General features: G+C 39.8%; 1 protein-coding gene and 1 pseudogene across 3 annotated transcripts in view; both read left to right on the forward strand.

The window, feature by feature from the left end:
* DPYS (dihydropyrimidinase) overlaps positions 1 to 20,355 on the forward strand; it is an 88,338-nt gene that overhangs the window by 12,929 nt on the left and 55,054 nt on the right. For all 3 annotated transcript variants that reach the window (XM_021089028.1, XM_013996559.2, XM_001925251.5), the window contains 3 exons: positions 3,032 to 3,190; positions 7,575 to 7,754; positions 9,854 to 10,043. In XM_021089028.1, the coding sequence (XP_020944687.1) occupies positions 3,032 to 3,190; positions 7,575 to 7,754; positions 9,854 to 10,043 (529 nt within the window). The remainder of the gene's footprint in view (positions 1 to 3,031; positions 3,191 to 7,574; positions 7,755 to 9,853; positions 10,044 to 20,355) is intronic.
* On the forward strand, positions 7,761 to 8,619 carry LOC102164145 (annotated as a pseudogene).

Below are 20,355 nucleotides of genomic sequence, written 5' to 3' on the forward strand. Positions count from 1 at the left end.
TGGATTTGTCTCTTTTGGATGTTTCATATAAATGGAATCATATGAAATGTGATCTTTTGTGACTGCCTCCTTTCACTTAGCATCATGTTTTCAAGGTCCATTCAAGTTGCAGTAGATGTATCAGAACCTCTTTCCTTTTTATGACCAAAGAATATTTCATTGTATGAATATACCACATTGTGTTTATCCATTCATCAGTAGTGGACATTGGGGTTGTTTCCACTTTTTGGTAATTATTGATAATGCTGTGCTGAATATTTGTGTACAAGCTTTTGGGTGGACATGCTTGCATTTCTCTTGGGTACGTGCCTAGGAGTGCAATTGCTGGGTCCTGTAGTAACTCTATGAGGAACTGCTAAACACTTTTCCAAAGTGGCTGCATTATTTTATTTATATTTCTACCAGCAGTGTGTCTAGTTTCCTCACATCCTGCATGTGATAAACTTTTAATATGGAAAGAACACTTCTTTAAGCTTGATTTTCTAGTTCAGTAGACACTAAAAAAAGTACTTTATTCTAACACTTTAATTAATAGCACTTTCTATTAGAAAAATGTCCTTTATCCTCAAGGGATATCCATGGAAAGAAATTTTAGAAGGAAGAAGGTGAGAAGATTAATTTGCATCCAAATAAAAAGACAGAGCCGAAGGAATTTCTTCTGGTATTGTCATCATACCAATAGAAATTTCTTAAGAAATGCAAATATGTATTGTTTTGCTATATATAAGGCTGTGGTTATCCAAAGTACAGGATCTGTATAAAAAGTGAGATTTTTTTGAGAGCAAAAAGAGTTGGAAGTGGGACCAAGTGACTTAAGGAAAAATAAATATATAGAAGTAAGAAAAAGGAGATAGAATAGACCCAGTGGACCAGGTGGGCTGTGGGAGCTCTCATGGTGTCTTGGGGGCTGTGAGGGAAGGTAATGGGGTACAGTCCTAGGAGAGAAGCTGGTGGACTCCTTTCTTTGTTGTAACTTGACCATGTTTCTCTTGGTGAGATGAGCTGATGGATGAAAAGTGGGAAAATGCCTCATTCTAAAGCAGTGGCACAAAGGCTCATCACACATTATGAGTTGAAGCTCATAAAGCACATAAGTCAAACATGGTATCAAGCACCTTACATGTGGTATCAAGCAGCTTAATCCTCTCAACAATCCTATGGTTTAGGAACAATTATTGTCCTCACTTTACAGGTGAGGAATCAAAGGCACGCCAAGGTTAAGAAATTGCTATCTGTAGTCCGATGTTCATTGCAAGATTATTCACTACAGTTGAGACATGGAAATAAATGTGTCCATCTATGAATTAATAGATAAAAGAAACATGGTGTGACTATATAATGAACTGCTATTCAGAAAGAGGGGAATCCTGCCATTTGTAACAACACGAATGAACTTTGAGGACACTGCGTAAGTGAAGTAAGTCAGACAGAAAAACGCAAATACTGTATGGTCTCACTTATATGTGGAATCTAAAAAGGCTGAACTCAGAGAAACCAAGAGTAGAAAGGTGGTTGCTGAGGGCTGAGGGGTTGGAGGGAAAGGAGCGCTGTTGATCAAAGGACACAGACTCCCAGTTATAAGATGAATATGTTCTGGGGATCAGATTATAGAATAGTGAGTGTAGTTAACAATGCTATGCAGGGAAGGAAGGAAGGAATTAAGGAATTGCTCAGGGTACCAAAGCTGGTGAGTGCTGAATCTGAGCTGTGCCCTGGAACCAATAAGCCTTTTCGGTTGGTGCCCTTAACCAGTGTGCTAGTATACCTCTGCCTATGTTTTTTTCTTCACCAACAGTATTTTGAATATGATAGTTCAAAACACATTTAACCATCTTGTAATCTTAGTTTAAATAAAATCAATTTCAATAATTAGCCAAAGACATTTGATTTAATAACTTAGTTTTTAATTCAGTCATAATGTAACATAATGCAATAGCCAAGGAGAATAGAAGCTTCAAGGCAGATCATGCAGGGCCCTATGGACCATGTTAAGATTAAACACTATTCCAGAGGCAGTGAGAAGCACTGGGGTTTTTGTTTGTTTGTTTGTTTTTGGCTGTGTCCACAGCATGTGAAATTTCCCATGCCAGGGATTGAGCCGAGTCACTGCAGTGATGCTGAATCCTTAACCGCTGCAGCGCAAGAGAACTCCAAGAAGCATTCAGTTTTAAGTCTTGGAGTCAAAGGGTCACATTTGTACTTTGGAATGGCCCTCTCGTTGCAATAAGGAGTTCATATTGGAAGAGGTAAGAGCAAAACTGGAGACATAAAGTTCACGATGAGGGATGATACTAAGACCAGAGCACTGGAGATGGATTAGAGGAGAGAGTTGAGGATTAAGGAAAGATTAAGGTGGATGTGTGGAATGAAGGCGTGGTGGGAATCATGTGAGTCTCCTAGGATTCTGCATGAAATGAAGGATAGCTAGAGATACAGTTCACCAGTATGGCGTCTAAGGAAATGGATTTTTCAATGATGAATATAGTTTCCTTGAAAAGAAAAATATTTGAATCCTCTCCACTTTTCTATTTTTTTTACAACCCTCAATCTGTTTTCTTTGAGTCAAAGCCATTTTTATTTCATGAGGCATGTAATTTTTTTTTGTAGAAACAACTCCATCACTTTTATTACTTCACACTCTAAAAAAGTCTATTCATGTCTGTCTTTATCCTTTAAACATTCAGTTTCTGGAGCTCCTGCTGTGGCACAACAGGATTGGCAGCATCTTGGAAGCGCTGGGACACCAGTTCCATCCCTGGCCGGGCCCAGTAGGTTAAGGATCCAGAGTTGCCACAGCTATGGCTTAGGTCGAGACTACGGCTAGGATTTGATCCCTGGTCCAGGAGCTCCATATGCCACGGGGTGGCCAAAAACAAACAAACAAACAGAAAAAAACAGGAGGTTTTTTTTGTGCAGTTTCTCGGACCCATCAAGTTTGCCCAAGTGCTTGCAAATGCATGTTGTTCAAGGAGATAAATGACTTAACTTGAAAAGTGATGGCTAACCTGTTGAAACCTTCCTGTGATTGCAGGCTGCCCTGGCAGGAGGCACCACCATGATCATTGATTTTGCCATTCCTCACAAAGGCCATTCCCTCGTCGAGGCCTTTGAGACCTGGAGAAGCTGGGCTGATTCCAAAGTCTGCTGCGACTACAGCCTTCATGTGGCAGTGACGTGGTGGAGTGACCAGGTGAACCACTGGGGGTCCAGTTTCTTCCATTTAGTCCCTTAGTCCCTGCTCTGTACAAGATCAAGAAATGGGCAATGTCAAAACACGAGAAACTGGTGATGATTGTTGCTTCCTAGAATTCAGTATGAGAGGGAAGTCTTTTTGTTGAATGTTCTTTTGTATGAAATGAATTTTGAATCCTATGAGGTCTTATCAATTTAGAAAACTAAAAAAAAATTTAAAGCGTATGAAGATGATAGGATAAATCCCTTCTACTCATTCGCAGTAGTAGCCTTTGCTAATTTTTATTTATTTTTTATTTATTTATTTTTTTTTTGTCTTTTTGTCTTTTGTCGTTGTTGTTTGTTGTTGTTGCTATCTCTTGGGCCGCTTCCGCGGCATATGGAGGTTCCCAGGCCAGGGGTTGAATCGGAGCTGTAGCCACCGGCCTACGCCAGAGCCACAGCAACGCGGGATCCGAGCCGCGTCTGCAACCTACACCACAGCTCACGGCAACGCCGGATCGTTAACCCACTGAGCAAGGGCAGGGACTGAACCCGCAACCTCATGGTTCCTAGTCGGATTCGTTAACCACTGCGCCACGACGGGAACTCCTGTTTGCTAATTTTTAATTCATGAATTGTAAATACTTTAAATGTAATTTTTAAAAGTACTGATTCTCAACTTTAACATCTCCAAGCACTTTTAAGCAGTCTTTTCCCACAGCTTAGAACTTGAATTAGAAAGGTTTTTAATATCTGGGGGGAAAGAAAACAACAAGGAAGGAACAGAGCAGAAATGTGTTCAAGGCCTTCTCTCAGCTGTATCCTAACCAGATGCTCTTCCAGTCCCACTGTAATATCAATACCTGGTCAAGCCTACACAACCTTCCATATCGCTCATTATTTAAGTCATGGCAGAAATAACACGATTCAGATAGAAAAGAGAGTTTTGGGAGATGTTAAAATATTTATTTCTTCCCATAAAAACATGTATGCATACACTGGAAGAAATTTTCACTTGCGCTTTGAATCAATAACATGTTCTTCCACATTGGACTTAGTTCAGAAATTTCTTTGCCAGAAAGATCTCATGGGTGACTTTATTTGAAGTTGCCTTGTAACTTATGTCTTCCCCCTAAAATCTGGGCTGTAGACACTAAGTTAATAGAAAACAAGTAATCAATCTTTAACAGATAGGTCAGCAAACAAAATGGCATGGTTTATAGTCCACAGAAAAAAAAGTTAATTTTCCTCCAAAAATGCCATTCTAAATGAGGCGTCTGATCTCTTTTGTGCTTTTAGGGTCTTCCTGCCTGCCTTCTTCCCTCCCTCCCTCCTCCCTCCCATCCTTCCTTCCTTTCTCCCCTCTCTTCTTTTATAAGATAGGGCCAAGGTGAAGATGGCTGCCCTCCCCAGTGTTCCTCACACTTTAATATGCAAGTGATTACCTGGCGAATATTGTTTAGATGCAGATTATGTTCAGTAAGTTTATGAGACCACAACAAAGAACTGCAAAGTGAGTGGCTCAAACCACAGAAATGCATTGTCTCACAGTTGTAGGTCAGATCAAGGGGGTGGCAGGGTCGTTTCTTCTGAGAACTGAGAGGAGACTCTCTCATGCCTGCCACCAGCTTCTGGTGGTTTGCTAACAGTCTCTCCTGTCCCTCGACTTATAGGAGCATTACCCTAGTCTCTGCCTTCATCTTCACACAGTCTTTTCCATGTGTGTCTATGTCCAAATTCTTTACAAAGACACCAATCATACTAGATTGTGGTCCACCCCAGTGACTTCATCGTAACTCATTTTATCTGTAGTGCCCCTTTTTCCAAATGTAAGACCTGAAAAAAAAAAAAAAAAAAAAAAAAGAATGCCAAATATTTCTCCAGCAGACAGGCTCATTTGGGATCATCAAAGAACTGCAGTTCAGGGTCTGCAAATATGATGAGCCACGTGTCATTTTAAAATTGTGCTTATTCAGGAGTTCCTGTTCTGGCTCAGTGGAAACATTCTGACTAGTATCCATGAGGATGCAGGTTCAATCCTTGGCCTTACTCAGTGGGTTAAGGATCCGGCATTGCTGTGAGCTGTAGTATAGGTCGCAGATGAGGCTTGGATCTGGTGTTGCTGTGGCTGTGATGTAGGCCAGTGGCTATAGCTCCAATTTGACCCCTAGCCTGGGAACCTCCATATGCCATGGGTGTGGCTCTAAAAAGACAAAAATAAATAAATAAAATTTTGCTGATTCAGTGGGGGGAAAATTGCATTGTTTTATTTTGCACCTTTTTTTTTTTTTTTTTGGTCTTTTTGCCATTTCTTGGGCTGCTCCCGTGGCATATGGAGGTTCCCAGGCTAGGGGTCTAATCAGAGCTGTAGCCACTGGCCTACGGCAGAGCCACAGCAACTCAGGATCCAAGCTGCGTCTGCAACGTACACCACAGCTAATGGCAACGCCAGATCGTTAACCCACTGAGCAAGGGCAGGGACCGAATCTGCAACCTCATGGTTCCTAGTCGGATTCGTTAACCACTGAGCCACAACGGGAACTCCTTACTTTGCACTTTTTAATCAATAGGAAGGTTAACATTTTTTTCCATGTTTATTAGTCATTTGTATTTACTGTTTGAACTATAACATTTTTCACCTAGAATATTATGATTTTTCTTACCAAGTAGGAACAGCAATAATTCTTTATTTTTTATTAAGAGCAATACTCCTATGTCTGTTTTTATGTTTTGTTTTATGTTTTGTTATTTTTTAATTATACACACACACACACACACAAACACACACATATATAGTCTTTTTAGGGCCACACGCATGGCATATGGAAATTCCCAGGCTAGGGTTCAAATCGGAGCTGCATCTGCTGACCCACGCCACAGCCAAATCAAGGCCAGATCCAAGCTATGTCTTCAACCTACACCACAGCTCACATCAATGCTGGATCTGTAACCCACTGAGCAAGGCCAGGGATTGAACCTGTGTCCTCATGGATACTAGTCGGGTTTGTTTCCACTGAACCATGACAGGAACTCCTAAATTTAAATATTTTTAAATTTGTATGTGTGTATATGTGTTTTAACATAGAGAAAGACAAGTTTTATTTGGTCAAATCTTCTGATTTTTTCTTTGAAGTTTTTAGTCTTTGTTGAGATTAAAATTGGATCTGCAGGGGCAATTACTAAGCTAGTTTTAATCTTAACTTGTCCCTTACCATTGACGTGATGTTATAATTTATAATAAGAAACATATGTTTGGTCTTTGTCTCCATTTCTGACACAGAGCTCCTAAAACCCTTGAGATTTCCTAAGTGATATAAGCAATAAAAATGTCTTTTATTAAGTCAAAGAGGTGACTTTTAGACCCACCTAAGGATGGGGCTGGTTGACCAAAGAGCCAGCTGTGTGATTAGAGGGTTGGAAATTTCAGTCCTACCCAGCTGACCTTCCAGGGAGGGGAGCAGGCTGGAGGTTGGACCAGTTACCAATGGCCAATGATGTAATTAATCTTGTCTAGAAAGATAGGATTTGGAGAGCTTCCAGAATGGTGACCAAGGGCAGATTGAGCAAGAGTGGCTCTCATGCCTTTTACAATTAACCAGTTATCCAGTAAGTAAAATATTTCTCTGAGTTCTACGGACCACTCTTTCGAATTAATTGAACCTGAGGAGGGGACTGTGGGAACCTCTGATTTATACCTGGTCAGTAGATGTGCAGGTGATAACCTGGATGCCGCGTAGGACTGAACCCTTAACCTGTGGAGCCTGATGCAGTCTCCAGGGAGATAGTGTTAGAATTGAGTTGAATTGTAGAATACCCTCCAGCTGGAGTCTGGAGAACTGCTCGGTGAGGTGGGAGGGGGTCCAACACACACATTGGAATTGGTGATCAGAACCTTTTATGGAGGCTCCTGAGGCTCCCAACTGGTCCATTCTCTTGCCTCCCAGGAGCTGCCAATTGTTCACCTACATCTTCTACTTCTCCCTCTCAGAACTCATCCTGTGCGTTTCAGATCTGAACCCAAACCCTCAACTTTGCACTAGCTTTGAACCCTTCTAGAGACATGATTGATTACTTCTGTTGCTGCCAAATAGCCTTGTTTTCATGTTCTAGAATAATTTCATCCCCTTGGAAAGTAGATGCTGAGCATTTCATAACTAAGCATAGAAATGAAGTATGGGGGGCATCTCGTAGCTCTTTCATGATTTAGAAGTATCATAGCAACAGCCATTCATCAGATGAAATGAGGTCTGAGGAGAAAGATTGAGGCCTCGATTACATTTTTCTGGTGTTCAATGATGTCCTTATTTTACTTCATTTTCTTTGAATGCAATGTTTTGGAGAATGCTGATATTATCTTTAAATTAAAGAGTGGCATTTTTGGGGTTGTTGTGCCCTTTTAGGTTAAAGAAGAAATGAAAATCCTTACACAAGAGAAAGGTGTGAACTCTTTTAAGATGTTTATGGCCTATAAAGACCTGTATATGTTGAGAGATGTGGAGCTGTACACAGTCTTTTCTTGGTGCAAGGAAATTGGAGCGATTGCTCAAGTTCATGCAGAAAATGGAGACCTCATTGCAGAGGTAAGTGATTGCCGTCCAGAGCTTCCACAGAAATGACATGACTTAAGGTGAAGATGACTGGCCCCAAGTAGATAAATTCATTTAATGGATTGGAAGAACGGAAATTCAGATGCTAATTTTCTATGGCTTGGAAACACTTGACTCCGATGACTTGCTGACCTGCTCTGAGGTTTTGCAAGTGGTGTATGCATTTGAATGAGGATTTCCCTTTTCTAAACCAGATGTTAGATCTCAAGCAAGGTTTCTTCTAAAAACACAAATATTTTTCTTTGTGTCCCCAGCACTTTTTTTTTTAAAGTCATTCAAGCTGTTGGTTCAGAGTGACAAAGTGTGGACATGAGCAGAATCTGATGACTTAAGCAGTGCATTAGGTAGCTGTTGAAAGCCCCATGCTGGCAGAGTTTGAAACATGGTGGATGACGCGGACCAGCACCAAACTACCAGCGCTGTAGAAGAGCCCCTGGATCTCATCAGGCTGAGCCTGGATGAGTGAATCTATGTGAAAATGAGAAATGACAGAGCTTCGAGGAAAGTTACATACTTATGATCAGCACTTAAATATGATATTGGAAGATGTGGAAGAAACTGTGACAACTATAGAAACTGATGAAACACATGAAGAGATACATAAATCAACAAAACGGAATATTCCGATGCTCTTTGTCCGGTGACATGGTGTTGTGCTAGTTGCCCTGCCATGGAGAGTTGGCTGAAACAAAGAATTTATCCTGTGTGGAAATGGAAGATGTTGTATGATTGCCTCTTTAAATATAGAAGACACCCAAAAGAGAAACCTGCGTACATAATGATATTAAGAAATAACCAAGAATTCTGCCACTCCTGAAATAAATTGATTTGCAAATAACTCAGAAATTCTTAGGCTAAATGGCATTTTTATTTTTCTCCTCCTCTTTCAATAAATGCGATCAGCAAGATGCAGAACTCTTTCAGGAGTTGATTTGCTCCATTGTTTTTCAGGCAAATTTCTGGGATTTTTTTTTTCTTTAAATTAAATTTGATGTTTCCTTTTTTGATTTAAAAATAAAAAATAAAGCCCCATGCTTTTCAGAAATTGGGTATTAAAATGTGCTCTGGAGGTATCTAGATGATATTTATTTCTCATGTTAGTTCCATTATTAATGCCCAAAGGATACACCATCTACAGGATTAAAGAGCTGCCTTTTACCCTTTGTATTAGTTGATCTTTCTCTCTCCCTGGGCTCAGTGTCCATTAAAATCAGTGAGAGGGAGGCCCTGTGGCCAATGGAGGTAGGGGTGGAAGTGTAGGGTCGGGGGCTGGGTTGGGGGAGTGGGAGGGAATATGAGCTGTAGCTCAGACAGACCAGGTTGAAACTGGACTCTTGCACTGAAATGCTGGTCTAATATCATTCTGTGGCTGGGGGAGAGGGCAGTGAAAAGTATGAAGTAGTGAAAAATAGAACTAACGACATAATACAATGAGTTCCTTCAACAAGGATCTAATTTGAGGGACTAGAATATTTTTTAAATTTTGTTCCGAACCAATAATAAGTCTTCAACATTGGACACTGCTTTTCAAAGAATATGATTAGGACCAGCCTCCTATCTTTTTCACTTTTTTTTCTTTCGTCTTTGTCTAGGGCCGCACCTGCGGCATATGGAGGTTCCCAGGCCAGGGTTTGAATTGGAGCTGTAGCTGCCAACCAACACCACACCCATAGCAACATGGGGTCCACGCCGCATCTTCGACCTACACCACAGCTCACAGCAATGCCAGATCCCTGACCCACTGATCAAGGGTGTGGATAGAACACGCATCCTCGTGGATACGAGTCGGATTCGTTTCTGCTGCACCACAACGGGAACTCCCTCTTTTTCACCCTTTTTAATCAAAATAATATAATTGTGAAATACATATGTGAAAAAATAACATACGCTGTCAGAGTACTAAATTATTTCTACCATATACGTACACTGTGTATACCCATACATTCACACACACCTATGCCTAATAGACCTAAAAGAAAAACCTGTCAGTGTATTTATTTTACAGCAAAATTATAGGCTTTGTCATGAGTAAACCTTTCTCATTTGTGTTTATCTTCCTGCTGTCTTTTCAGGGAGCAAAGAAGATGTTGGCATTGGGAATAACAGGTCCTGAGGGCCACGAGCTGTGCCGCCCGGAAGCGGTGGAGGCAGAAGCCACGCTGAGGGCCATCACCATAGCCAGCGCTGTGAACTGCCCTCTCTATGTCGTGCATGTCATGAGCAAGTCAGCAGCGAGGGTGATAGCAGATGCCAGGAGAGACGGTAATTCCTGAGCTATAACCTCACTTATAACTCAGGACTCTTAGCTAAAAAGTAAGGTAAAATGAGAAGTTCCCCTGTGGTGCAAGGGGTTAAGAGTCTGATTGTCACAGCATCTGTGGTGCACGTAACAGCTGCAGCGCAGATCCAGTCCCTGACCTGGGGACTTAATCATGTCGTGGGTGGCGGGGGGGTGAGGGGGGGGAGTAAAATAACTGCAACCTCTGATTTTGCTTATGAGAAAAATGCCCATGAATTTCCACAGCTTTTCTTCCTCCCTTTTAATTAGACTCCTTTGTTTGCTCCCAATCTTATTCATGTCTGTCTATTTTTACCCTCCTTCAGAGGGCACCTTCCCACCACTTCTTGCCCACCCTGTGGTCAACTCTAAAGAAGCTTCCCTGTCTCTGAGGAACCTCCATTATCTCTGTCAATATCTGAGTCAGGGTCATGCAGGGCACATAGAGATGTTCAACAAATTTCTTTCTTTTCCTTTCTTTCTCTCTCTCTCTTTTTCTTTCTGCTTTTTTAGGGCCTCACCTGTGGCATATTAAAGTTCCCAGGTTAGGGGTCGAATCAGAACTATAGCTGCTGGCCTCCTCCACAGCCACAGCAACGCCCCAGCCACAGCAATGCAGGATCTGAGCAGTGTCTGAGACCTACACCACAGCTCACGGCAACACCGGATCCCCGACCCGACCCACTGAGTGATGCCAGGGATTGAACCTGTATCCTCATGGATACTAGTTGGATTTATTTCCACTGTGCCACAATGGGAACTCCTCAACAGATTTCTTTTGTACAAAAAACCCCCACAACTCTTCAAAAGAAATCTGTACTGCAATTTTAAATTTGTAGCATTAGGTGTTGCCACCAGATGGCGATGTTGCTAGTTCTATGAAATTGGCTCTCTGCTTCCATAAGTCGTGTACCATGTCCTATAGCCTGCCAGGTCTGTAATGTCAGAATATGATTTAAGAAACAGCAAAATCAGCAGAAATGGTCAATCTTATTCCACCAGAAAGCTATGACTTTGACAGTTCTGTCAGGAAACAGTTTCTTGATCTTGAGTATTTATTTTGCATTGGGATAGAATTCCATTAGCAGCAGAATAAGTCTAAGAGAGATTTTAAAATATAAATCATAGGCAGAAAACCACTAGAAAAATTAAGTATGGATATTTTAATTTTATTTTAAATTATTTTTGAAAAAATTTATTGAAATATAGTTGTGTTAGTTTCAGGTATACAGCAAAGTTGTACAGTTACGTGTGTGTGTGGTTTTTTTTAGATTCTTTTCCATTATATGTTATTATAAGATATTGAGTATAGTTCCCTGTACTATATGGTCCTTGATAATTATTTATTTTATATATAGTAGTGTGTATATTTATTTATTTTATATATAGTAGCTATACCACAGCTTGTGGCAAAGCCAGATCCTTAACCCACTGAGCAAGACCAGGGATTGAACCCGCAACCTCATGGTTCCTAGTCGGATTCGTTAACCACTGAGCCACGACAGGAACTCCCCATATATTTTTAAATATAATTTTATATTTTGAATAGTTAAAACATTTACATGATCCAAAAGTCAAAATAATATATCAAAAGATATATTCTCAAAATATATCTTACTTCCTTCCCTAATTTCTTAATTCCACACCCCATAGGTAATTATTTTTATTAATTTATTTCTGGCCTATCCATATAGTGTTTCTCTGTACAAAAAGAGAAAAAAATGTATATTCTTATTTCTATTTCTTTCATACTTGAAAGGTAAAATAATATTCATAGTATTCTGTATCTTGCTTTTTTCTACTTGAAAGTATGTCATAAAGGTCATCTCATATTATGTTTACAGGTACAGGGCATGCCACTGTATTTGTTCTACTAGTCCTTAATGATGGATATTTGGGTTGTTTCCAATCTTATAGCTGTTACAGATAAAACCACAGTGATGGTCTTATGCATGTGCTCTTTCATATTCATGGAAGGTGTATTAGTTTTCTATTGCTGCTCTAACAAATCACCACAAACTGAGTGGCTTAAAGCAAAACAGATTTATTCATCATACAGTTCAGGTTGGAAGCCTGCACTAGGTCACATTGGGCTAAAACCAAGGTATCAGCAGGGCGTTGTTCCTTCCAGAGGCTCTGGGGGAATACCCTTCCTTGTCTTTTCCAGCTTATAGAGATCACCTGCATTCCTTGGCTCCTGTCTCCCTTCCTCCATCTTCACAGCCAGCAATGGTGGGTGGAGAACATTGCATTATCCTGATCTCTCTCTTCTACTTTAGGTCCCCATGGATTACATTGAACCCACCTGATTAATGCAGGATAATTTCCCCATCTCAAGGCCCTTAATTTAATCACATTGGTGAAATCCCTTTTGCCATTTAGGGCAACATAGTCATAGGTTATGGGGATTAGGACATGGATATCTTTGGGGTGCCATTATTCGATCCCCCACAATAGGGTTGCCTCTGAGTAGAGTCCTAGAAGCTGGTTCGAAGGGCAGGTGGATTTCTGCTTTTTGGACATTACTAAATCCCTTTGCAAAGGGTTGTAAGTATGAAATACTTAAAATGTCAATCCAAGTGTTCTAGTTGAGTCAGACTTACTGTAATAACACTTGTGAAAATAGTCTAAAGCACAACTGTCAGAGGAGCAGAGGTCTAGAATAAATTAGCATGGGAGATTTTCCCACCCCTGGCACACAAGTGATGAAGCGGGAACCTGGTGGGAATGGGGAGAGGCTGGACATAACAGCGTTAGACCATTTGCATGGGAACTGCACCAGCCAATCCTCGGGCAGATCCTTGGGGAGTACAGAGGGACCAGAGCTGGTGGGCACACTGACTTTTTACAGGAGATTCACCTACTCTGTACTCATTTATTATCTCACATAATTTCTGAATGTAAAAGAGCAGTGCATATCTACTCATTGTTTTCTTGTTTAAATAAGAAACAGTTCAGCTTCACAGATGTGTAATATGACATTTCCTATCCGTAAATACCTCTAACAGCCTGTTCCAATATCTAGGGCCCTTGCCACTTAAAGAGTGTGGTCCCTGGGATGCAGCATCAGCGTCCCCTAAGAGCTCGTTAGTGATGCAGATCCTTGGACCCTATCCCAGGTACACTGAATCAGAATGTGCCCTTATAACTAGAAGTTCAGGTGATTCATATGCATATTAGATTTTGGAATCACTGCTCCAGGAGGCACAAAAGATATCCAATTATTAATTGTCTCTATTGCAGTTGCCTAGAAATACAGTGCAATTATTATGTTGGATTTTACTGTTGAATTGCCAACTATATACCCAGAAGATAGCAGCCTGAGGGTTTGTGATTATAACACCCAATTTGGTTTGTTGAGTGCTCAGTACATGCTTGGCACATATTTTAATTTATCTTCTCCCATTTCAAGTTTTTTTATGTATTATCTCATCAATGCACAGTAATATACATTATCTTTTTAAATTGTCATAATACTTCCCACTAAATTTTATCATTCTTCTGTGACTGATGAAATTGAGGCTTGGGAAAGTTTGGTAAAGTAAACCAAGATCACTTTAAGTAAGTACTCAACCTGGATTTCAAGTCTATCCAATCCCAAAGCCCACATTTTTTATTGCTCACTATTCTGTTCAAGAAGAAATTGGTTTACAGAGTTTGGAAATGCAGATATCAGGTTTATATTTAATTGATTTTGGTTTTTGGCTTTACGGTTTTAAAAATTTATTTAAAATATTATTATCAGGAGTTCCTGCTGTGGCGTAATGGGATTGGCGTTGTCTCTGCAGCGCCAGTGGGTTAAAGGATTCAGCAGCTGCGGCCTAGGTTTTAACTGCTCAGATCTGATCCCTGGCCCTGGAACTCCATATGCTGCAGTGCAGCCAAGAAAGAAAAAAAAAAGTGTTATCATCATTTTGTTATTTTTTTCAACATAACCAAATAAAGAAAAAACATGCCAGCAATGGAAGTGATCAAGAATGTATTAAGTGAAAAGTAAACATCCTTCATTTCTCTCAGCTCAGTTTTGGTACCAGCAATTTTTAACCATATTTATTTTTAGTTTTTTGATGGTTTCCTCCAAAATTCTAAACCATAAATTTATAATTGGTGACATAATTTTTGACATAGTTACTTGACTCTGAGCTATGAAAAATGAATACTCTAGCTCATGTAAATCTTACCTCTTACCTCCTGAGTTTTGTTAAGTAAAAAATGTCACTTCAAATAATATCACTTCAATTTATGTGTTGTGGCTATTTTTTTTGGTGATATGTCTTTATTCTCTGCTAAGTTGTAAAATTGAGAGGCCCTACATTGCCTTTGCTGCCTCCTCCTGACTTCTGTCAACGGTGTTATTATCTTTACCTAGACAGGGATTATAGCATTTTCAGTTGGCTCTATAAACATAATTAGGTCTTTCAAGCTTTGTTTATAGTTCAAGTTTAAAATTTAGAATTGTTACAAGGTAAGATTGTGCAAATATTCTTCCAGTGCAAACAATTCATGAGAAGAGAACCTTAGAGAAATTTACATCATTGACTTGGGAGTGAAAGCTAATGTTCTTCAAATTAACTCTTTGGAGAAGAAATTGCCAAGTGTCAAAGTGAAGTAGGTTTCTTTCCTACACTCCTGTAAGGTTAAAAGCATTCCTTATTTTACCTTGCTACATATCTAGACTATTATTGTCTTGAAAAGGTTTTTTTGTTTGTTTGTTTTTTGGTTTTTGGCTTGGAATTTTTTCTTTTTCTTTTTTGAATTTATTTATTTATTTATGTTTTTAATAATGATTTTTATTTTTTCCATTATAGCTGGTTCACAGTATACTGTCAATTTTCTACTATACAGCAAAGTGAACCAGTTACACATACATGTACATATTCTTTTTTCTCACATTATCATGCTCCATCATAAGTGACTAGTTATAGTTCCCAGTGCTACACAGCAGGATCTCATTGCTTATCCATTCCAAAGGCAATAGTTTGCATCTATTAACTCCAAATTCCCATTCATCCCACAAGTCTGTTCTCCAAGTCCATGATTTTCTTTTCTGTGGAAAGGTTCATTTGTGCCTTATATTAGATTCCAGATATGAATGATATCATATGGTATTTGTCTTTCTCTTTCTGACTTACTTCACTCAGTATGAGAGTCTCTAGTTCCATCCATGTTGCTGCAAGTGGCATTATTTTGTTCTTTTTTATGGCTGAGTAGTATTCCATTGTGTTTATATACCACTTCTTCCTAATCCAATCATCTGTCATGGACATTTGGCTTGTTTCCTTGTCCTGGCTATTGTGAATAGTGCTGCAGTGAACATGTGGGTTCATGTGTCTTTTTCAAGGAAAGTTTTGTCCAGATATTTGCCCAAGAGTGGGATTGTTGGGTCATATGGTAGTTCTATGTGTAGTTTTCTAAGGTACCTCCATATTGTTTTCCATAGTGGTTATACCAATTTGCATTCCCACCAACAGTGCAGGAGGGTTCCCTTTTCTCCACACCCTCTTAGCTTGGAATTTTTTTCAATTAGGTCTTTTAAAAATTAGGTTCAGTGATTCCCGTCATGGCTCAGTGGTTAACCTGACTAGTTTGGACACAGGTTCAATCCCTGGCCCCGCTCAGTGGGTTAAGGATCTGGCATTGCTGTGACTATGGTGTAGGCCAGCAGCTACAGCCTCAATTTGACCCTTAGCCTGGGAACTTCCATATGCCAAGGGTGTAGCCCTAAAAAAAGACAAAAGACTAAAATAAAATAAAATAAAATAAAATAAAATAAAACAAAAAAAATAGGTTCGGAATGGAATTTCAGCTTGTCTTTGTGGAGATGCTGGTTTGATCCCAGCCCCAGTGGGTTAAGTATCCAGAGTTTTTTTTTTTTTTTTTTTTTTTTTTTTTTTGTCTTTTTGCTATTTCTTGGGCCACTCCCGCGGCACATGGAGGTTCCCAGGCTAGGGGTCGAATCGCAGCTGTAGCCACCGGCCTATGCCAGAGCCACAGCAATGTGGGATCCGAGCCGCATCTGCAACCTACACCACAGCTCACGGCCACGCCGGATCGTTAACCCACTGAGCAAGGGCAGGGACCGAACCCGCAACCTCATGGTTCCTAGTCAGATTCGTTAACCACTGCGCCACGACAGGAACTCCAGTATCCAGAGTTTTTATAGCTGTGGCATTAGGTCACAGCTCTAGCTGGGATTTGATCCTTGACCTGGGAACTTCCACATTCCATGGGTGTGGCCAAAAAGGAAAAAGAAAAGAGGTTCAGAAAAGAAACATATGGAGTTCCTGTTGTGGCTCAGCAGAGAAATGGATCTGACTAGAATCCAAGAGGACACAGGTTCCATCCCTGGCCTCACTCAGTGGGTAAAGGATCCAGCATTTTGTGAGCTGTGGCGTAGGTTGCAGACGTGGCTTGGATCCTGCCTTGCTGTGCCTGTGGTGTAGGCCAGCAGCTACAGCTCCAATTTGACCCCTAGCCTGGAAACCTCTGTATGCCTCCGGTGCGGCCCTAAAAAGATTTTTAAGAAGAAAAGAAACATATACCTTCTTTACTGTATCATGAAAATTTTCCAGCTTATGCCTCATACCTTCTGTTGAATGGAATCAGCTTCTATTGAATTAAATTAGCTGTACTTGCAGAGAGTGTTTTTTTTTTAGGAGTAGACTCTCTTGACTTTCTGTTTTATACTTTCTAAGTTGTAGAGATACCATCCTGGGTTTCTCTTCATAGCATCCTAGGCTAGATGTACTGTTTCTCTGTTCCCATCTCTCTCCTTTTCTTGAATTACTTTGAAGATTCTTAATGTAATTTTTAAAGGAAGAGTATTGGAAAGTAAATGTTTTGATTCCTTGTTCTCAGGCTTATTTGCAACTTGAATGAGCATAGAATTCTGGGTTCAGAATTATTTTCTTCTGAATTGTAAGGAGCCATTTCATTCTCTTCTAGCATCTAGTGTTACTGATAAATAGGTAAAAGCCAATCAAATTAATGTCCTTTTGTCACTTTTTTCACCATCTGGAAGATTTTTATATTTCCTCTTCATTTTAGACACCTGGCAACTTTATTAAATCCAGTTTGCAGCAGGATTTTTTAAAAAAATTCATCTTATGTTCAGATGCATATTTCAAGCTGAAAACTGATCTTTGACTCTGAAGTTTTCTTTTATTATTTCCTTCATATTAATTTTCTCTGTTCCTCTCTTGGAACTCTTCTATAAGACCTCTTGAATTAATCCTCCATGCCCTTTAACTGTTTTCACCTTAAAAAAAAAAGAAAAAAAAAACTTAGAATTTTGCTCTATATTTTGTGAAAGGATTTTGTTTACTTCTTCTGCCCTTCTAATACACTTTCATTTTAATAACCATATATTTATTTCCAAGAAAACACTTGTTCTCTGATAGCTTGTTTTCCCCCCCAGCTGCTAACTTTTACATTGTTTTCCTTCAGTGGATGAGATCTTTTTGATCTCATTAGAATACTAATGGAGATTTAAAAAATATATATATATATATATATATATATATATATTTTCTGTTTCTTGGATTATCTCTGTTTCTTGCTGAGTCAATTTCTGGCTTTTTTTTTTTTTAAACATTTACCCTTCTTTTTATGTTTGTTTTTTAAGTGTCTGGTGATCCTGGGCTGTCCATATACATGATTGGACAGTTCAGGTGAGTAGAACAGGTGTGGATTTTCTCTGCTCTTGAACAGGCCCGTTCCCCAAATGAGAATGCCAACTGTGTGAGCTTTGTGAATGTAAATGGGGCATGGTCACTCCTGAGCTTCAGTTTCAGGAGTAGGGGCTTCAGTCTGTAGCATCATACCACCTTAGGAAGATTTGTTCTCCAGGCAGAGGTGGGGATGGGTGCTAACTGCCCCAGCTCCTCCCTTTCCCCACACTATGTGCCCTCCTCACCCAAGGAAGAATGTTTGTCATGACCCTTCTGCTTCTTTGAGTTCAGACTGTAGCCTGCTCTTTCCTTTATAAACATTGCCATCCCATTTGCTTTCTGTCCTCCTACAATCTATCAAAACCTCTGGTTAGCTGTGTTTCCTCTTTTACTCTCAGCACAGTTTTTTTTTTTCTTTTTTCTTTTTTTTTTTCTTTTTTTTCGTCTATTGTACATCTTCACCCTGGTCTGATGTGAACTGGGAAGGAAGATACAGGAGTGCATGTTCAGTCCAACTTTTATTCAAAGCCTGTTCTTTCCCTTTGTTCATACCTTGATATTTCCTTTTAGCGTCCAGCACCCGCAGTAAAAAGTAAAAAGCAGGTTACAGGAAAAAGAAAAAGCTTTCACATCCAAGCCATTGAAAGCTGAGTTGCCCTTGACAGTTTGCAAGGAATTTCAATTTCATGCTTATTTCAAGTCTTAGTTAATCTAAGCTGAGTAACTAGAACTAGGTTAGTTCATCCTTCCTGTGAGAAGCTGCTTTTGCAAAAGTGAGGCAAGGGAATCAGAAGGCTGTCCCTTGAGTGGTATCCTTTTCTCCCAGAAGCAGAATCTCCTTCCCTTGCTCCATACCCCAAGTATAAAGCTAGACAAGCCAGCTGAAATCGTATCTCATGTGGAAGTTCCCATCTGCTCATTCTCAGACCCCTTTCACTCACTGTGCTTTAGTTTTTGTCCGAATAGGATGTGTGTCATTGTGTGTCATTTGTTTCTGCGATAGAGATACTTTTTACTTTGGTTTGAGTAGTTTTGGTCATCCATGTTCCTTTTCTGCCACCTATGGACATATGGAATTATTAGTAGTCTTTAAAAAAACCTACTGTTCACCCCTCCTTTCTGCCTCCCAATAGAACTTGCATGCACACAGATTCAGTTTTTCTGGCACTTTGCCTAAAATTAGAATGATGGTGATTTCTCTCAGCAACTTACTTGATGCTCTATTTGGTTTAAATCTATTATAACTTGTTTACCAATTAATGACTGAAATTTTCAGTGCTTTTTAGTTCCCTGTTTAACTTGATTCAATTTTTCTTAATAAAGCTTAATTCTATTTTATAGTCATATTTGTGTCTGTAGGGTATAAATATGACTCTCACTTGAACTTATTAATAAAATGTTTTCTTTATCCTTTTCATAAAAAAACAAGTTACTGGACACCAAATATATGCTGGGCACTGTGCTCTTGGCATTGGGTTTGGAAAGGCAATTAAGGTAATTTTGGTTCTTAAGGAGCTTATAGTGAACTGGGCTACATTATGGTTTAATTTGTTTGTTTCATTTTGGTTTTGTTTTTAGTTTTGGTTCCCCATATTTTGGAAATCTTTATTTTCCAGGCTTATTTCTGTAAAATGTAAACTTTTCTTAGAGGTTTAGATGTCCTATTTTCCATTTTATTTAAACTCTGCCTCCCACATATTCTCTTGTGTTTGGAGACGAAGGAGGAGAAAGGGCCACTCGGAGGCTGTTCTCTGCCCCATGGTCATGCTGTCCGCTGCTTGTTAGTGCTGAATAGAGTAACCCAAATCTCACTTAGACAAGTACAGTGAACTGCTGCTTGCTAACCAGTGCAATTCCTAAGGAAGTAGTAATGTGTGCCTGAGTCAAGATGGATTTGAATCTAAATTTTCTTTTTTCTTTCTTGTGCATGAACATCTGAAAACCTCTTGTCCTTTAAATTTAGAACGAGATGATTGTCCTTATGTCCAATTGCAAAGCACTTTAAGACTGCCCATTTCGAAACATTTTAGAAGTTGTGCAACCAGGAGTTCCCATGGTGGCTCAGTGGGTTAAGAAGCTGGCTAGTGTCTGTGAGGATATGGGTTCGATTCCTGGCCTTGCTCAGTGGATTAAGGATCCAGCATCACCACAAGCTGTAGCGTAGTTTGCAGATGTGGCTTGGATCGGGTGTTGCTGTGGCTGCGGTGGTAGCCTGCAGCTGCAGCTCTGATTCAATCCCTAGCTCTGGAGCTTCAATATGCTTCAGGTACAACCGTTTAAAAAAAAAAAAAAAAAAAAAAAAAAAAGCTGTGCACAGACTGGGTGGCTTAAACAACAGAAATTAATTTTCTTACAGTTCTGGAGACTAGAAGTTCAAGACCTAAATGTTGGCAATGTGGGTTCTTTCTGTGGTTACTGGAGGAAGGATATGTTCCAGATCTCTGTCCTTGGCTTTTGCAGGGATGGTGTCCTCCTTGTGTCTTCACTCTGTGTGTATCTGTGTCCAAGTTTCCTCTTCTTCTGAGGACCCCAGTCATACTGAATTAGAGCTCACTCTAAAGACCTCATTTTAACCTAATTACCTCTTTAAAGCATGCTGTCTTCAAATTCAGTCACATTCTGAGAT

Source organism: Sus scrofa, chromosome 4 (assembly GCF_000003025.6).
Source record: "Sus scrofa isolate TJ Tabasco breed Duroc chromosome 4, Sscrofa11.1, whole genome shotgun sequence".
Lineage (NCBI taxonomy): Eukaryota > Metazoa > Chordata > Mammalia > Artiodactyla > Suidae > Sus > Sus scrofa.